General features: G+C 37.4%; 1 protein-coding gene across 4 annotated transcripts in view; it reads left to right on the forward strand.

Moving 5' to 3' along the window:
* Positions 1–1,261: 1,261 nt before the first annotated feature.
* ccdc88aa (coiled-coil domain containing 88Aa) overlaps positions 1,262–17,874 on the forward strand; it is a 30,812-nt gene continuing 14,199 nt past the window's right edge. Inside the window, exons 1-9 of one of the 4 annotated variants that reach the window (XM_084129570.1) lie at positions 1,262–1,945; positions 2,580–2,680; positions 5,176–5,281; positions 11,741–11,810; positions 13,353–13,411; positions 13,581–13,664; positions 13,992–14,132; positions 14,391–14,557; positions 16,106–16,187. In XM_084129570.1, the coding sequence (XP_083985696.1) occupies positions 1,886–1,945; positions 2,580–2,680; positions 5,176–5,281; positions 11,741–11,810; positions 13,353–13,411; positions 13,581–13,664; positions 13,992–14,132; positions 14,391–14,557; positions 16,106–16,187 (870 nt within the window). In that variant the 5' untranslated portion in view covers positions 1,262–1,885. The remainder of the gene's footprint in view (positions 1,946–2,579; positions 2,681–5,175; positions 5,282–11,740; positions 11,811–13,352; positions 13,412–13,580; positions 13,665–13,991; positions 14,133–14,390; positions 14,558–16,105; positions 16,188–17,874) is intronic. The other 3 variants (XM_084129569.1, XM_084129568.1, XM_084129571.1) reach the window with 3 other exon arrangements.

Consider the following 17,874-nt stretch of genomic DNA (forward strand, 5'->3'; position numbering starts at 1 on the left):
TGCAGATATGCTCACTGAATATAAACCTAACAAATCACTCAGATCATTAGGTTCACATCAGCTAGAATTACCAAGGGTTTCACTCTAAGCATGGCAAGTCAGCTTTTAGCTATTATGCCAGCCGCAGCTGGAACCAGCTTCCAGAAGAGATGTGCTCCTACAGTAGTCCAGTTCAAATCCAGACTCAAAACATATCTGTTTAGCTGTGCATTTACTGAATGAGTACTGATTACACTGTTTTCTATTTCTGCATCCTCCTTTTGGTTCTAAACTCAAATGGCACTGAAAATTTGTAAAATATGGGGGAAATAATGTTTTTTTTTGAACAATCAAGCATGAAAGCATATAGTACACCCCAAAACAAAATCTAGACTTCGTAAAAGGGCATAATAGGGCCCATTGGCTAAGCTTTAGCATCGCTCAGCACCTCTTTAGTGCAAGTGGAGCCGCTAATTTAGTCAAGAACCTGATTCTGCAGTCTAAACTGGAATTCTCAAGTCTTCCGCAAGATGGCGCCAAAGCCTCACATTAGATTCAATTAGCATACATTTAATCATAGCAGACGCTTTTATCCAAATCGATTTACAAATGAGAAGAGCAATATAAGTAGTTAAACTAACAATAGGACAACGATATGTTCGTGCTATGACCCTTCCCAGTTTAGTCTAACGCAGTATAAGCCTACGTATTATTATTTTTTAAATATAGCCTAGCTAGAAGAGAAGAGAAAGGAAAGTATTAATGGATCAAGTGTTGCCGAAAAAGATGCGTATTCAGCCGTTTCTTGAAAATAAGATAATTTAGTGAGCAAAAACAACTTGCCCTGTAAAATATTTTTACATTCATCGTATGAGATATTGACTCACAGACTATCAATATAAAATATATTTTCTTCCAATGGCAGTGATTATCTTAAATCGTACAGTGTTTTAATTGAAACAATAGAACGACTTAAATTTTAAATGTTTCTTTCTTACAGTGTTTAATTCTTTGTATTTGTGCTGTTGATGTGTGATATGTGTTTTTTTAAGCAGTGAATGTATGTTACAGTGTCAAAGAAAAATTTCCGCTCTGTGAAAACAGACTGGACAATAAAGTTCAATCAATCAATCAATCAATCCTAAATGAACCGTTTTCCTTTCCACGTAATTAAAATAGTTCTCAAGTAGGCATTGACTCCACCCCTCAGCAGAACTTGTTGATGTGGTCATACAGCCTATAATGACGAGTTAAAGCACAGTCCAAGAGAGATTATATTTTTACTGGTGATTGGGGGTTGACGGCTGTTGTTATGGTAACAGATTAAGGTCAGAGATGTACTAAACCACTGATACTGCTGTCCAGATCAGATGCTTGCTGTGGGACGGAAAATGACACATACACCCAGTCAAACTTTTTCACTTAGACCTTGTTTTTTCCCCCCATTTGATGAAGGAATCATGAAATCGCACTGAATGACAGTTAATTTTAGTTATTCAAATCTTATGTTCTTTGGATTCTAATTGCTGGTGGCCTTTACTTCATAACTTCACATGCACTGTAAGTGCTAGACCTCCAGCAGTCACGCGCACTGCAGTTTCGGCGAGGTGTCGGAGTGGCTCCGGAAGATGCTGCAGTCCTGATGGAATATTTAAACGGCAACATTCGGCGTTTATTTTCAATCTAATAACAGAAACCAGTTTGTTGACGAGGAATGAGCTACACGCATTCTATGCGGTCTTGCGTCGCAGCGGTGTGAATTGCAGATTTTGTTCAATGATGCAGCGACATTTCCTCCGCTCAGCTGCCTATGGAGAGGGTTAAACATCAGTGCTGGATTTATGTGGCTTTGTGTTTCTTCCAAGTGTTTTTGACTTGTAAATCTCTCTGATCGTGTAATATTAATATGGAGGGTGACATTCCAGAGATATTGGAGCAGTTCATGAGCAGCTCTCTTGTCACTTGGGTAAGTTGCAGTTTGTTACGTGCAGATGTGTGTGTGTGTGTGTGTGTACCTATGTATTATTTTTGTTCTATAGGCTATATTTGTTTTGTTCTGTAATTGTATAGGTGTAGGCTATATGATTCTGTATGTTCTTTGTTTATCTTTTTGTGGTTTAGTGAATTGCCCTGTATATCATTTTAAATATATCTAAAAAGGCTATAGTAGTCTATTCAATGGAAGGTTCCATTGTGACAACTTACCTCATGTAACTTACTGTAACATTTTCCTCCTCTATGGGGGCATGTTGTCACAAAAAGTTAATAGGCTAATGGTGGGCATTTTAATGTAGCCCAGACTTTTAGGTTTGTGTCTCTACCACTGAACTTTTCGTTATAGATCATAAACATGCTCTGAGAAATGTATGAACTAGCCCTGGTTTTCACTGATTATTATATTTTTGTAGTTTGCTTAACTGGCCTGACTAATGTGTTTAAGAGTACAAATATATCATGTAATTTCTCTATTTGAGGTCTCAAAATGCCACAAATATGCATGTATAATTAGATAATTGTCATTTAGAGAATGTCCCTCTTCAGGACACTGCTGTCACTTCATGACATGTCACTTTAACTACCCATTTATGTCTGTCTCAAAGGTTAAAACATTTGGTCAACTAGGTGACAAGGAGGGGAACTTGCTCTCTGAATACACTGAATTAGTGGACGGAATATTCTTGAACAAGATCATGAATCAAATGTAAGTATGTGTATGTCATAAATCTGCACACAGATATATTATCAGAGCACTTAATTCAACTTCAACTCAACTCAACTTCTTATTTAAAAAAACGAAATGGGACAAAAGTTGGGATCATTAAATTATTTTTTGAAAGAAATCCATACTTTTATGAATTTAATTCAAAAGGGACATTAAAGTGATATTTTATTGTTACAAAACATTTCTATTTCAAATAAATGCTGTTTCCAGTTTCCACAAATGTTTAGTTTTTCAACAAATGCAGTTTCCACACAAATATGAGGCAGCTCAACTGTTTTCAACATTGTTAATAATAATAAAAAATGTTTCTTGAGCAGCAAATCAGCATATTAGAATGATGTCTGAAGGATCATGTGACACTGAAGACTGGAGTAATGATGCTGAAAATTCTGCTTTGCCATTACAGAAATAAATTACATTATAAAAATATTTAAATATTTAAAAAATTCATTTTTTTTTTTTAAATCTTATAAATGTATGAGGTGGCAAGGTGGGCCTTTTAACCCAAACACACTGGGTAAAAGGCTCACCAGCTTGGGGCAAAAGGCACACATTATTTATACAAATACTTTAGCTAAAATAATATGTTTTTAATAATGTCTAAGTTAAAATTTGTTCAAAACAATTTTAGCAAAGTTTGTACTAAAGGTTTTTTTAAATAAATATACTGTCATTAATATGTTCATTTTAAAAATACAGAAACAAAATGAATCAAAAAAGTAAAGATTCTGAAAGCATTGAAATCCCATAATAAATTAATATAGTTTTACAGTAGTAACAAATAAATATGACATTTTATTATTTGATGTGTCATTATAAATTTGGTGATTATCTCTAAGGTGGATACCCAACTTGATATTTGATATTTACCATCTGAATATAACCATGTTATGTCAACAAATGGAAAAATCAGCCAGCTGTATATTATCATGTTAATAATGGTGCCTTTTACTTTTAATTCCATACTTTTACATATTCTTCCGTTATTGAAAAACTGTTGCTTTAATTACCTTGAATGAAACTGAAAATCATTAACAAGACCTTTGTTTCAAAATATAGTCAATAATTTTATTGATTCTCCTTTGCTACATAAATCTACAACATTTTTAAAAACATTAATTTTTAGATCAAATTAGCGCAGAATCAGCTTTGCGTTGCCGTCCACGATCAGCCAAATTTCCACGTGCATCATTAAAAGCCTTTGTTACGAAAAGGGCTGAGCTGAATTTTTGTGCCATCTAGTGGTTTAAAAGAGATTAAAGTCAAATGCACCTCTTACCCCGGTGCCCCTTTAGCCCCATTTTACCCTACTGTTTTTTTTGTTGTTGTTGTTTTTGGATCAAATAAATGCAGCCTTGGTGAGCATTAGAGATTTCTTTCAGAAACATAAAAAAATTCTTGCTGACCCCCAAACTTTTGAATGATAGTGTATGTACATCAAAGGAAACTTGGCACACATTCAATTAGCTATTGAGTCTAATTTATTCATCCAAAGCAATTAAACACTTAGTTAAGTGCTATGCTTAAGGGCAGACTGTTGAAAGGGTTCTCTCAGTGATTTTTCAGTTCACAGGTTGTTGTTGCACATGTGATCAAATTCGTGCTCCCATTCCAGACGCGAAGTTACCACCACCCTTTGGTGTTGTTTGCATCTAATATCGGGCATTTATTGCAGACGGCATGTGTTTCAGCTTTTAAATGACTCATTCCATGCAGGAGCCCTAAAACACTGTATGCTTTGTCATGGCAATGAAGGAACACTTTGTAGTCGGTCGTTCAGACTGTTCAGCTGGACAGAATTTGGATGGGTGCATATGGGTGAGTTGTTTTTGCCCCAAATTCTATTTCCATCTCCGAGACAAAAATCCATAGCTGGTTTAAATGTTTAAAACCCATCCATGCCATTGCAGGGTAATGTGTGTATATTTAATTGCCATTTAAAGGATAGTTAATGCTGAAATCTTGTATTCTCATGATGCTAAGGTAGTAAACAGTACAGCATGAAGCTGAAAACTGTAATCCCACGGATTCAGGGAGGATGATGGATTGGAGGATGATGGATTAGAGCTTGACTATAGACTTTTTTTTTTTTTTTTATGGTGGCACGGATCACATCCCATACAGAAGTGCATCATGGGACAGCAGTGTTTCAGGTCACTGTGTCAGTACTCAAACTTTGAGCTGCTCAACTGAGAGAGTTAAAGTCTCAGTCTAGACTTGACCTGAACTGAATTCTGCTGCTCTTTGGCTCTGCTTTAGTGCTGGCTACTTGATGAATGAAGTCATGTGGGAAAAAAAACCCAGAATGAATGAACAGATTGTGTGTCGTTGCTATTATTGCTCCTACCCTTAGTCCAGGTTAATATACTAAGCAGGTCTTCAGAAACAAGATGTTTTGGATGCTTCTTGCTTGAGTTGATTTTATGTTACAGGAATACATTTTTCTTTTCTTTTTTCTTTTTTTGTTGTTGCAGAAATCCCAAAGGGACTGTTCAAGTTTTAAACAAAGTGTACAATGATGTCGGCCAGAGAGCTCAAAACTTGTCTGTCCTCATTTACCACATCAAATCATACTACCAGGTAAGTCACAGAGAGAAATGCAGGTACCTTTCGGAGCAGAAACAGAGTGTGTTTTCAGAAGTAAAAATCACATTAATTTTCTCTATGGACAAATTAAATTGTACTGATATTGCATTAACCTCTTAAAACAGATGAATTAAATGTAAAAAATCTAAAATAAAATGCTAAAGTTTATTTTAAAAAAAAAATTAATGAAAAAAAACAAAATATCGATATATTTTTGCTGAATTCCCAATGAAGAACTACACTACCCTTAAAGGAACACGCTGACTTTTTGTGACTTTAGCTTATTCACCGTATCCCCCAGAGTTAGATAAGTCCGTACACACCCTTTTCATCTCCGTGCGTGCCGTAACTCTGTCTGACGCACCCACCGCTAGCCTAGCTTAGCACAAAGACCGCAGGTAAACGGCTCCAGCTAGCATACTGCTCCCAATAAGTGACAAAATAACGCCAACATTTTCCTATTTACATGTTGTGATTTGTGTAGTCACAGCGTGTACAAATAACAAGGTCACATGAGACACAGCTATCTTCTAATCGTAGGCTATATATACTGGGAACTATATTCTCAGAAGGCGAAGCAGTGCTACTTGGGTGGAGTAATTTGCTCGCAGCACCTGAGAAGCCCCGTGGTGAGGAGCAGAGTTCACTCAGAGATGGAGTAAATCTCTCTGCCCAAGTAGCAGTGCTTCGCCTTCTGAGAATATAGTTCCCAGTATTTATACGATTAGAAGATAGCTGTGTCTCATGTGACCTTGTTATTCGTACACGCTGTGACTATACAAATCACAACATGTAAATAGGAAAACGTTGGCGTTATTTTGTCACTTATTGGGAGCAGTATGCTAGCTGGAGCCATTTACCTCTAGTCTTTGTGCTAAGCTAGGCTAGCGGTGGGTGCGTCAGACAGAGTTACGGCACGCACGGAGATGAAAAGGGTGTGTATGGACTTATCTAACTCTGGGGGATACGGTGAATAACCCCAAAAGTTGGCGTGTTCCTTTAATCCCTGAACAGAAATCAGGTAAGTTGCCATTATAAAGAAAAAGAGGTAATGTTTGTATCTGTTTGAATATTTTGCAATAAACAACAAACGTCGTACAATTAAACTTACAATCAATGACTTACAGCCAATAAAAGAGATAAATGCACAGTTATATAATACATAGTCGTGTACCTTTTCCCCTGGATTTTAAGGTACTTTTTTTGCTTTGATATCAAATGTTGTAATGTTGTGATTCATTTCTGAGCTGGTTTGATTGGTTCAAGGCTATATTGAATTATTGGATTCCTTTGGAAAAAATGAATAAGAGAATTACTACCAAAACCAGGACCAATAAAAAGTGGGCAGTGCAGTTGCTCTCTATGGCTCTGTTTACACCTGGTATTAAGGTGCGTTGTGGTTGACCGGATCACAAGTAGACGAGGGAGACACATTCCTGTTTACACCTAGGGCCGGTTGCACCAGCTGTGCGTAAGTTATAACTTAGCCTAGTTTTTACGTAAATGGACACTAAGTTACGACTTACGCACTTCTAAATATTTTTGCGTTGCACCATTAAACTTAGTTGAATCGTAACTCTACGTATAAACTAAATATTTACGGCAGCCTCCGATCAGGAGTAACGGATGGAATAAAATATCAGACAGACTGAACTGCATCAATAAGCTCTTCTTTTACCTGACAGACTTAAATTCTTTAGACATATATGATTATGCTGACATTTACACTCGCTTACATTTTAAGAGAGAACATTATGTGAAAAGATTACTTTGTTAGCGGCTATCTTTAACACAAACCCATCCTAAACAGCACGCCGCTGTGCGCGTCGGTCCATGTTGTGCATGTCAAATATCAGTCATAATCAATAAACGTAATTTCTTATGCTTTTTGCATCAATATTTATTTATTGATCCTTATTCATTTAATTTCAAATACAGTTTCTGAATGTTATTCACATATAAAAACACTTATGCTATTCATGATCAAGTATCGTATTTAATGGAAACTTATTTTTACCGTTAGTAACGTGAGGCAAAAGAATGAAGGATAAACTGAAATTCACAGCATTTCAACCATAGACTAAAAAATATGGACAAAGCGTCTGTGACGTCACCCATAGACTTTCTGAAGAACGGGTTTGAAGCCGTTTATGGGGGGTATGGGCGGCGCCATCTTGGAAAATCTTGGGAAATCCTAACCCCGCCCACCTTCTGACGCAGCGCGCGTCACTCAGCTTGCTCTGCTACTCCGGTTATCTCTGTGTATATTTTAGGCAACGAAATATGTTATAAAACACCATACTAACTCTTTTCGTTTTCATTTAAAGAAATCTTAAACATTATAGCCACACAAATGTGGTTCAGGCAACGCATATTGATTATATTCAACTGCACATAACGTTTGCCTATTTATGAAAAAACAAAATATAAAACACAAACCTGCCTCTTTTCGTTTTAAATATAATATAAAAATATTAAACATTTTAATATGGTCCAGGCAATATGTGCATTTGTACTAAACAACAGATTTTGCAGTAAACAACATTACAGATCATCTTCGTTGTATTAAAATTTAAAATGACAAAACTCAACCCAGTCTCTTTTTGTTAAATTTCAGTTTTATCGATATTAGCCATTATAAAAGTATAAGTAAAAGGTATAAGAAGCTATACAAATAAAGCAAACAATTCAGTCAAACATACAAAGTCAGCGCTCTAGTCTAACCATACAACGGTAAAGTTAAATAGCTTATAAAGTTATGAAACTTCCCCTCAGCCAAAACGATTGCCCAGGGAAAAAATTTTAGATTCACGAGACCAAAAATCGCCCATTAGATATACCCAAGACAAATTATATCTCATGTTTAACCACTACAGAGACGCCAGAGTCCGCGGCATTGGCGGCAAACCTCAGAACGTCTAGCCGAGAAAAGGTTGCTCCAGGCGTGGTACATGAACGCCGAGCGCCCAGTCATCGCTGGATCAACTGGATAACATTTTCATAAATCGTTAAATAAACCACAGATTTGAGCTTTAAACAACTACATTCTCGCCTGAAAAACTCTTAAAACTACATTTCATGATACAGAAACAGTAGTATTATATGTCAACTGTATTAAAAAATGGCGCTTCTTATGTTGTCATTCTCCGTGGCGCTGCCTTGTCAGCTGTCAATCAAGCTGTCAATCAAAGTTAACCACGCCCTTATTGTCATACATTTTATATCTAAATACGATCTAAACTAACGAGTTAGAAAAAAATTCACCCCCCTCACAGTTGTCAGGCACTCGGAAGCTATCGAAAAATACAATAAAAGTCCATGGGACCAACCTGTAAAAACATGAATTTATGCTGTGAAAACGGACATTTTAACATGGGGGCTATGGACATTTGCTCCCTTTTGGGACCTGCCCCTAGCGGATTTTCGATGTATTGCAGTTTTTCGCACTTCCGGGTAGGCTTCATTTTTCAGATCAGAATGTTGCCGCTTGATTTCAACACAACATCTGCTCACATATTTGAAGGCTGCTATTGGATCATCGAGGCTAAACGTCATATTATGCGACTACGCATTACTTTACGGAGAGCTTACGACCTACTAGCTATGTTCTGCCTTACGAACAAATGGTGCAACGGAATAAAGTTCAGAGTTAGTTACAAACTAGCTAGTAGTTACTAAGCCTCTAGTGTGGACTTTACGTTCCAATTTAAGAAAGAACTTACGAACGACTGGTGCAACCCTACCCAGGTGTTTTAATTCATCTCTTTTGTCCACTTTCAACCACTTCTGTTCTGATTTCTTTGAGGGGAGGGTCTATGGGCAGGTAAATGTATGGGCTTTTCACGCAATTTACATATGAACGCGAAAGGAGACAACGGAAAAAACATACGTAAAGCAGCAGCTTTAGTTTCTGCTCTGATAGCCGCAAAGACCAGCCGAATGCTTTGAGTGTGTGTTAGAAATCAGGAATGTCGAGAGAACATTGTGCTTGGTATGCTTTTCTTCTTCTAACCAAACTTGGGTCTTCAGCTGACAAAGTTTAAATCCAGCCTGTCTAGAGCGCTTCCCATAATGTTTATGCATCAGGTCAGTAGACGGAGAGTAGATGGTCTTTTGTGGCTGTTTGAACACATTCGAGCGTTTACACTACGAAAGCAATCCGGTCGAATGTGTTTTTGACTACCTCTGAAAGTGGACAAGCTCAAAACGTTTTAGACCCCGTTTACACCTGTATTTAACGTCGTCCACTTGTGATCTTATCTACCAAAACGCATCTTAAAACCAGGTGTAAACAAGGCCTATGCCCAATTTCTGCCTTGTCTTCTGTAAAGCAGAGAAAAAGGTTAATATATAACCTGAGTTATTATTTCACATATGTTTTTGCTGCATGCATAAGTTCATTGTGAAGTTCCTCTTTATTACCGGATTCTGCTTATTCCAAATGGAGGCCCATTGGGTGGAAGGGCAGGATTTAAAATGATACCCTAAATTTCCTGCTACCCCCTTCCAATCACAGAGAGCCCACCCTGAATCCTGCACATCTGTCCGTGTGGAAATAGTCTCGCCACCAAACCTACAAGCTCCTCTCAAAGAGACTGGCCTAGATATCAGCATACCAAGCCAACATCTGTGTAATCAGTAGCTAGGAAACAGCAATGGCCTGGAGCAAAGCTGGAAAATGACCCATTTTACATCCCATGAGACCTGTCTCTCATGGTGCCGGCTAAAGCGGTCAAAGTAATGAAAATGACCTTGAATACAGACAAGGCAAATAACTGAATTATTTCCTGTTGCTTAATTGTCACTGGTTTTCAATTAGTCAGTGAAATTACGGTTTTGCAAAACCATAGTCTTAAGTTGACACAAGGTCAGTGCTCAAGAAATGCAAATCTAATCTATATAAATGCGCATAGTGCATTTAAAATAGTGTGACATAGCAGAGCTGTTCATACTCAGCAGCATTCATAAAAAGCACTCTGGAATCGTTGGGATTGACTTCATTGACTTCCCTTGAGTTTTGAGGCAATTCAGTTTAATTATTGATCTCGCTTATTCAGCGAAACTTAAACCGATCTTGCCTTAGAAGAATCTGCATTAACGAATTCCCATATGGAAAAGGGACCAGCAAAATAAGCCCACCCATACCTTTGTTGATTTGTGTTGTCGATTTAACTTGCACATTGAAAAGCCCTGGACGCTCTGGGGCATCTGCTGGCCACAAAGAGACATTATTAAAGGGATAGTTCACCCAAAAATTCTGTCATTAATTACTCACCCTCACATCGTTCCAAACCCGAAAGACTTTTGTTCATCTTCGGGAACACAAATAAAGATCTTTTTGATGAAATCTGAGAGATTTCTGTCCTTCCATTGACAGCTACGCTACTACCACTTTGACGCTTCAAAAAGTTCATAAAGAGATCGTAAAACTAATCCATGTGAGTTGAGCGGTTTGTTCCAAATTTTCTGAAGAGACTCGATCATTTTATACAGACTTAGATTTAATTTGGGCTTTTATTCACATTTAAACATTGATCGGCGAACATAAACAGAAGCAAACAAACCTCATTGGTTCTCGCTGAAGCTCAAACGTGCTGCGTAACACGAGAATGAACCTCATTGGTTCTCGCACGTCAAGCGAACATGCTTGAGCTTCCTTTTACCACAACTGATGTGGGTTGATGAATGCTTATGTGTGAATAAAAGCCTAAATTCAATGTGTTTACACTATATAAAGCGATCGTGTCTCTTCAGAAAATGTTTGACTAAACCACTCGATTCATATGGATTAGTTTTGCAATCTCTCGTAAAGATCTGGGAGAAGTAAGCTCTCAGATTTCATCAAAAAGATCTTCATTTGTGTTCTGAAGATGAACGAAAGTCTTACTTTGAATGAAATAAGGGTAATTAATGACAGAATTTGTATTTTTTCTTGAACTATGCCTTTAAATAAAGGTGTTTAATAACTATTAATACACATTGTCATGCTGATTTAAGCTGAAGTGTTCTGTAATTAATGGTCCCCCCCGTTTTGTGGTCTTATGAGGTCTAATACGTCTTTTAGTGAGCACTGTGTAATCTAACTTCTTGAATTATCTCTGCATTGATCCTTTAATGTGTTTTTTTTAGACATGAATAATATTGCAGAGAAGGGTGACCACAACATTGAAGTTCATCTGAAGCACCACATCAAAGTTTAATAATTGTCTTGATTTAAACCATCCCCAATGGGTCTGCACACAAGTTTCCTCAACTCTCTGAGACGTCTCTGAACAATTACCCCGGTCCCCAGTCCTGCCTGTAATTTACTGCTTAAAACGGTTGAATGCAATGAAACTGATAGCAGCTGGGTCTGTTTTTGCTCTTTAATAAAACTGAAAGCTGCTGCTTTTTGAACAAGATTCTGTGTATCTCACCTCTTCCATCTCCTGTTTCCCAACCTATTTACTGTAGGAGACCCTGCATCAGCTGATTATGATGTCTCCTCCCAATGTGCTGCTTCTGGGCAGGAATCCGCACTGTGGTACGTCAGCTATTGAACAACAGATTCTGAGAAAGTGCTGAATAGTTCCAGAGGCTCGAATCTAATGACGCACACACAAACAATACATCAGGAACTCTTACAGAAATCATAAAGCTACTGTGTGTAATTTTAATTTTACTTTCCCCTCTCAGCATCGCCTTCATGTCCCCCTGTTCACTCTTATAGTTTCAGAAGTTGTTAACATCTTGATCCATGATATCTTTGTTCAGAATAAAAGTAGTAATCGTTTTGATTGACAGTATTTCCCTCATCTAAGTACACTACAATTCAAAAGTTTGGGGTCAGTAAGAAATGTATAGTTTTGTCCAGAAAGGATGCATTAAATTGATCAAAAGTGGAAGTAAAAACATTTATAATGCTACTAAAGAGTTCTATTTCAAATAAATGCTGTTCTTTTTAACTTTTTATTCATCGAAGACACCTGGGGCCGGTTTCACAAAGCTATTTTAGACCGGTCTATAGTGTTAGACAAGTCTAAAATTTCACAAAAATAAAGACTGAATTAATTTAGACCAAAAAAATAAGACACCTTACCCCCAGGCTAACTTAGGTCTAAGACTCTATGTTACCTTGGCAACCAGCAATAACAATCAGTTACATTACAAACAGCCAAAAGAAAAGGGAAAATGGCTCATAATTTGTGGTTTGCTGACGACGTTATGGAGAGAGCTATGAGAAGGGAATATTTCCTCTAAAATATTTCTTTTTTGGCATCTTGTACCATGTTTTTGTTTATCTTTTCTGTACGTCTTTAACACTCCGCTCAACAGTCGGATTAACGCTGTTAACTGTTGTAGCAATCTTTTTCCAAATTAAACATTTCTTCTTGTTACTACATTCTCTGCTAATTTTCCCAAGTAAAATGTCCTTGTAACTGTTATACTCCTCCAACAAACACATATTTTCCGCTGGGGTAAACTGCACTGAGCGGTTGAATGCGCTTACTCGATCCGCCATGTTTTTTGTTTTGAAAAGTGTCTTATTTTACCCAGAATGCATTGCAGTGTAGTCCTACTTAAGATAGTCAGAGTCTTAAGTGCTTTGTGCAACGGTCTGATTTAGATGTCTATCTGAAGTCTGACTATCTACTATATCTAAGCCATAGTCAAAGTCTATCTTTGTGAAACCGGCCCCTGGAAAAAATGTATCAGTTTCCACAAAAATGTTAAGCAGTTTTCAACATTGATAATAGTAATAAGAAATGGTTCTTGAGCAGCAAATCAGCATATTATTATCATTTCTGAAGGATCATGTGACACTGAAATCTGGAGTAATTATGCTAAAAAAATTCAGAAATAAATTACACCTTAAAATATATTAAAATAGAAAACAGTTATTTTAAATTGTAATAATTTGTTTTTACTGTATTTCTGATCTAATGAATGCAGCTTTGGTGATTATAAGAGAATTCTTTCAAAAACATTTGGAATGGTAGTGTACATCTTAGAGTGCACAATATTAAGGTTCCTTTGCATTCCATTGTAAAGCATCTAATTGTTTTGAATGAAACCTTTTTTCCAGAGGAAGGTCTAGAAGAGATCAGGAAGTTGCTGTTGCTGTTGCTTGGCTGTGCTGTGCAGGTAATATGTAACTGTGTGCACTTATTAGGTTATATTAAACCAAGCACTTGCCTATTCAGTTAACTTTTCATTGTACAAACTGGCTATCAAATTGACTTGTCATTTTAATCAAAATGAAGCACTAGTTAAGCAGTATGGAGACCTAAAACTGTCTGTTGCTGTTTTGCAGTGCGAAAGAAAAGAGGAGTATATTGAGAAGATACAATGCCTTGATTTTGACACAAAAGCAGCAATCGCAGCTCATATCCAAGAGGTACTGGTCGATACTACAAGACACACTATTGCTTGGCAAATATGGCACATATGGATGATTATCTATATAGTCATGTAGTAATTATATTTGATTGGACTTCTCAGAGATAACTAATTTAAATAATCTCTGCTTGAAAGAAGCCACCTACAGGCACAATGTGTGTCTTAATATCTAATAATACATCAGAACACCTTTTGTTTTCATATTGTGAATGACATGCAACTTATATTATCTATTATACACCTTCTTGCCAGGATGTGTTTTGAATTTAGCAGTAGATAAAAGGCTCTACAAAATGACTGAGACTTTTTTTTTTTTGCACTCCAGGTGACTCATTGTCAGGAGAATGTGTTTGATCTGCATTGGTTGGAGATGGAGGATGTGTGTCCGGAGGAATGGGAAAATCTCTGCAGAAGCATGAACAGTAATCTCAAAATGTTAGTGGACCAGCGAGACCGGCAATTTGAGGTATCTTCAAAAGTCATTTAGAAATTAGCAAATTCATTTCCCTCCCCACCTTTCTAGGAGATAATCATTCAATTTAAAGAGGTTTATTGTGCTTGGCTGCAGTACGAAGGAAAATAACTTGTAGCCGGTTGCTTAAAACAATAACCAGCCAATGCATGTGACTTTAAATGCCTGTTGGGTGAAGCCAGAGCAGTTTAGTTTGTTAACTAGTTCATTCTCTCGTCTAACCCTTCTCATTTTTTCTGTGTCTGCTGGTAGGTTATCGTGGAGCTGATGCAGGGGAAAGAGACGATGAAGTCTGTAGTGTTTGGTGATGACTCCTCCCTCACAGAGTCCGCTAGCAGCCAGCTCCCTTTATCCCAGCAGCATCTGGCACTAGAGCTGACGGACGCTAAAACCAAGATCAAACGCCTCAGACAGGAGCTGTGAGCTTATGCACACACACACGAAACTGACCTACACATGCACAGACATGATTAGTGAAACAAACCCAGAGTAACTTGTATGTTTATGGGGGTGTGTGATCATGGTTCATAGCTGTGACTTCAATGGGAAATAATTGAACACATAAAAGAACAACTGCACACATCAAGTAATTAGCTTGGGTCTTAGTGATAGACAATATATTGGCAGCCATATCTGCATTGATCAACATTTTTTTTTATTTTTTTATATTTGAACATTTTCAATTAATATTGAAAGCTTATAATATTCGTTTTCTCTGTCTACAATAATATTACTTGTATTTATATAATTAATATATTTTTATGTAATTATGCATCATTTGCACTATCCCAAAGTTCCAATATAAGGTAATCTTTTATTGATTCACTTATGTGATAGTAAAGGTCCACTAATTCATTTATAGTAACTGGTTCTGTGGTTATGGTAAGATGTCTGTAGGAAGCTTGCCTCAGATTAAAAATACCCTGGCACAGTGCATGGTCCGTCCTTATTCTGCTGACCCACTTTTATCCTCTTAGTGTAATGCTACAGACAGTCAACCCCCCTCATTTCCGCCCATCCGTCCTTCTATCCATCAATTTGTTCCATCCATCCACAAACTCACTGACAATACTGCTCATACTGCTGCATTCTTAAGCTTCTATTTTGGAGTATATCCCAGAGCAGCACTTGAGTGTTAATGTACAGCACAGCTTTCTCAGAGTTTTAAAGTGAGTATGTGATGTTTCATTCACCATACAAAGGATATATATATATATATATATATATATATATATATATATAAGGATATTTATATTACATTTTTAGTGTGACATTACAAATATTTTTTGCAAAGTTCGGGTGGAATATGTTCAGATAATCTACCCATAAGCACGAGAGTACCTGTATATAGCTCCCCACTCCCCACTCAGTTTTTTTTCAGCATCCCCCCACCACCCTCAACTATTCGTATCCCAGCAGGGAATGGACTGCAGTATTGACTTCTGATACAGTTTTGACACAGTATGCTAAAAACGGAGCACAATGTAGGCTAACTGATTTTTGTTGGCTAATAAAAGCACATCAAACCTAAAAAGTGAGATGTAAGTTGTCACTCACTGTCTGTAAAATGAAAGGTGCGGAAAAATACATGAGAGAGTGAGAAATGCTATTTATTAATGAACCAGTTTTCACAAGGGCTATATTTTATTGGGAAAATGCATTTATTTTCAATATCACATTGTGCTGTTTTTCATGCCAGTGTCTGTTACTGGATTTCTTAAAGTAGCAGGTTTGTTGCCTCTTTGTTGGCTGGTGTGTACTTGTAGTAGATGTGCATTTGTGTACACACTTGCATGTGGTTATATTTGCATGAGTACTTATGCTTATGTGCACACATATTTGGGTGTGTGGTTGTGGGCATCCTTGTTCTTCTCTGATTAAGTAATTGCATGTTAATCGCTCTTCTTAACCTGCATGAGTGTTGAATCTTTAAATCTCTCAAACATCTGTTTCCTGTGTCCAAACAGAGAGGAGAAAAGTGAACAGCTCTTAGACTCCAGACAGGACCTGGACAGTGTGGAGACGGAGATTAAAAGACTCCAGCAAGAGGTACTGAAAATAAAATGATCTCAGACTCCTATTAAGAACTTTCCCTGACACTTTTTTTAGAGTTCAATTCTCGCTATTAACTAGTTGATTATTAGCATGCATATTACTAGGATATTGCCATATTGGCTGTTTATTAGTACTTATAAAGCACATATTAATGCCTTATTCTGCATGACCTTATTCTACATCCTTTAATCCTACACATTACCTAAACTTAAAGATGACCTTACTAACTATTAATAAGCAGTAAATTAGGAGTTTATTGAGGCAAAAGTCGTAATTAATAGTGAATGCGTTCCCCATACTACAGTGTTACCAAACTTTCACAGCCATTTTTATTTTGCTACATATTTATTTATTTATTTATTATTTATTCCTTATTACATATGATCATTGTTTTATGTCATAGACATGACAGCTTCTGAATAACACCATCTCTTCCTAGTAGTAGATAGAAGTAATAGTAGTAGTCGTTGTCATTCCAACACATGGTACATGAAAGGAATGAAATTACGTACTCAGGTCCCAGCAAAAACGCAACATAGCAATAAATAACAGCATTAATAAATATGAATAATAATAATATGTTATCAGCCATATAAAACATAAATAACACTACTAATCCATCAGACACACAAGTAGTAGAATAAATAAATAATACCCTCCACACTTACACACCATGGGCCCTATTTTAACGATCTGAAACGCAAGTATCAAGCGCGAAACGCAAGTAACTTTGTGGGCGGATCTTGGGCGCTGTTGCTATTATATCGGCGGGATAAATGACTCTTGCGCCCGACGTAAATCTAAAATGGGTTGGTCTGAAGTAGCTACACAGAGCGACATCTCACATTCCCTTTAAGAGCAGGCGCGCTTGTTCCATGGCGGATTGCTATTATAACGGCGGATTTGCCAGGCGCACGCCAGGAGCGGTTCACAGCCGAGGAGACCGACGTTCTCGTCAGGGCCGTAAACCACAGAGAAGTGACACTGGGGATGGAGAAACCCACCCAAATTAGCTTCGGTTAAACAGGCGTATAATAATTTGGGTAAATGTGTAAGCTAGATTTATGCCTATTTTTTCACATCTTCATGGACACCACAATGATTTCCCTCGTGTGTTAATATTTTTCCTTGTAATAATGTATGGTTTTCTAAAAATGAAAACTGCTGCGTCTGTGTAGATGAGATAAGCAAAGTGCATGCGCGTTGTGCACACGCTACATTGATTATGGCCAAGCATGCGCCCTTAAAATAGCATATGAATAACATGCGCAACGCAATTCAATTCAAATTGCAAAACAATTCCGCCACTGACCAGGAAAAACCTAGCCTAAAGTCAGTGGCGGAATTGTTTTCTAAACCTGCAAAATAGCACCAGGGAACGTTTGCACCAGAACACGCCTCCTCTTTTCGCTGAATAGCCCCGGGGAGCGCAAGTTCATTCCCTAATTTACCGACGTGCGTCTGTGGAGGGAAAAGTCCGCTGTGCGCGGCTGCAAAATAGGAATGATACATACGTTGGTGTACAAAGTCAATTGCGCTGGGTGCAAGACAGTGTACAAATAACATTTATCATTAATACCGTTATCACACAATGGAGTACACATTTTAAATGCAGCACTATGATGTAGAGTTTATCAGTCTTACCACTTCTGGAAAGAAGCTATTTCTTAGCCTGGTGGTT

Source organism: Abramis brama, assembly GCF_963993115.1.
Source record: "Abramis brama genome assembly, chromosome: 11".
NCBI classification, from domain to species: Eukaryota; Metazoa; Chordata; class Actinopteri; order Cypriniformes; family Leuciscidae; genus Abramis; species Abramis brama.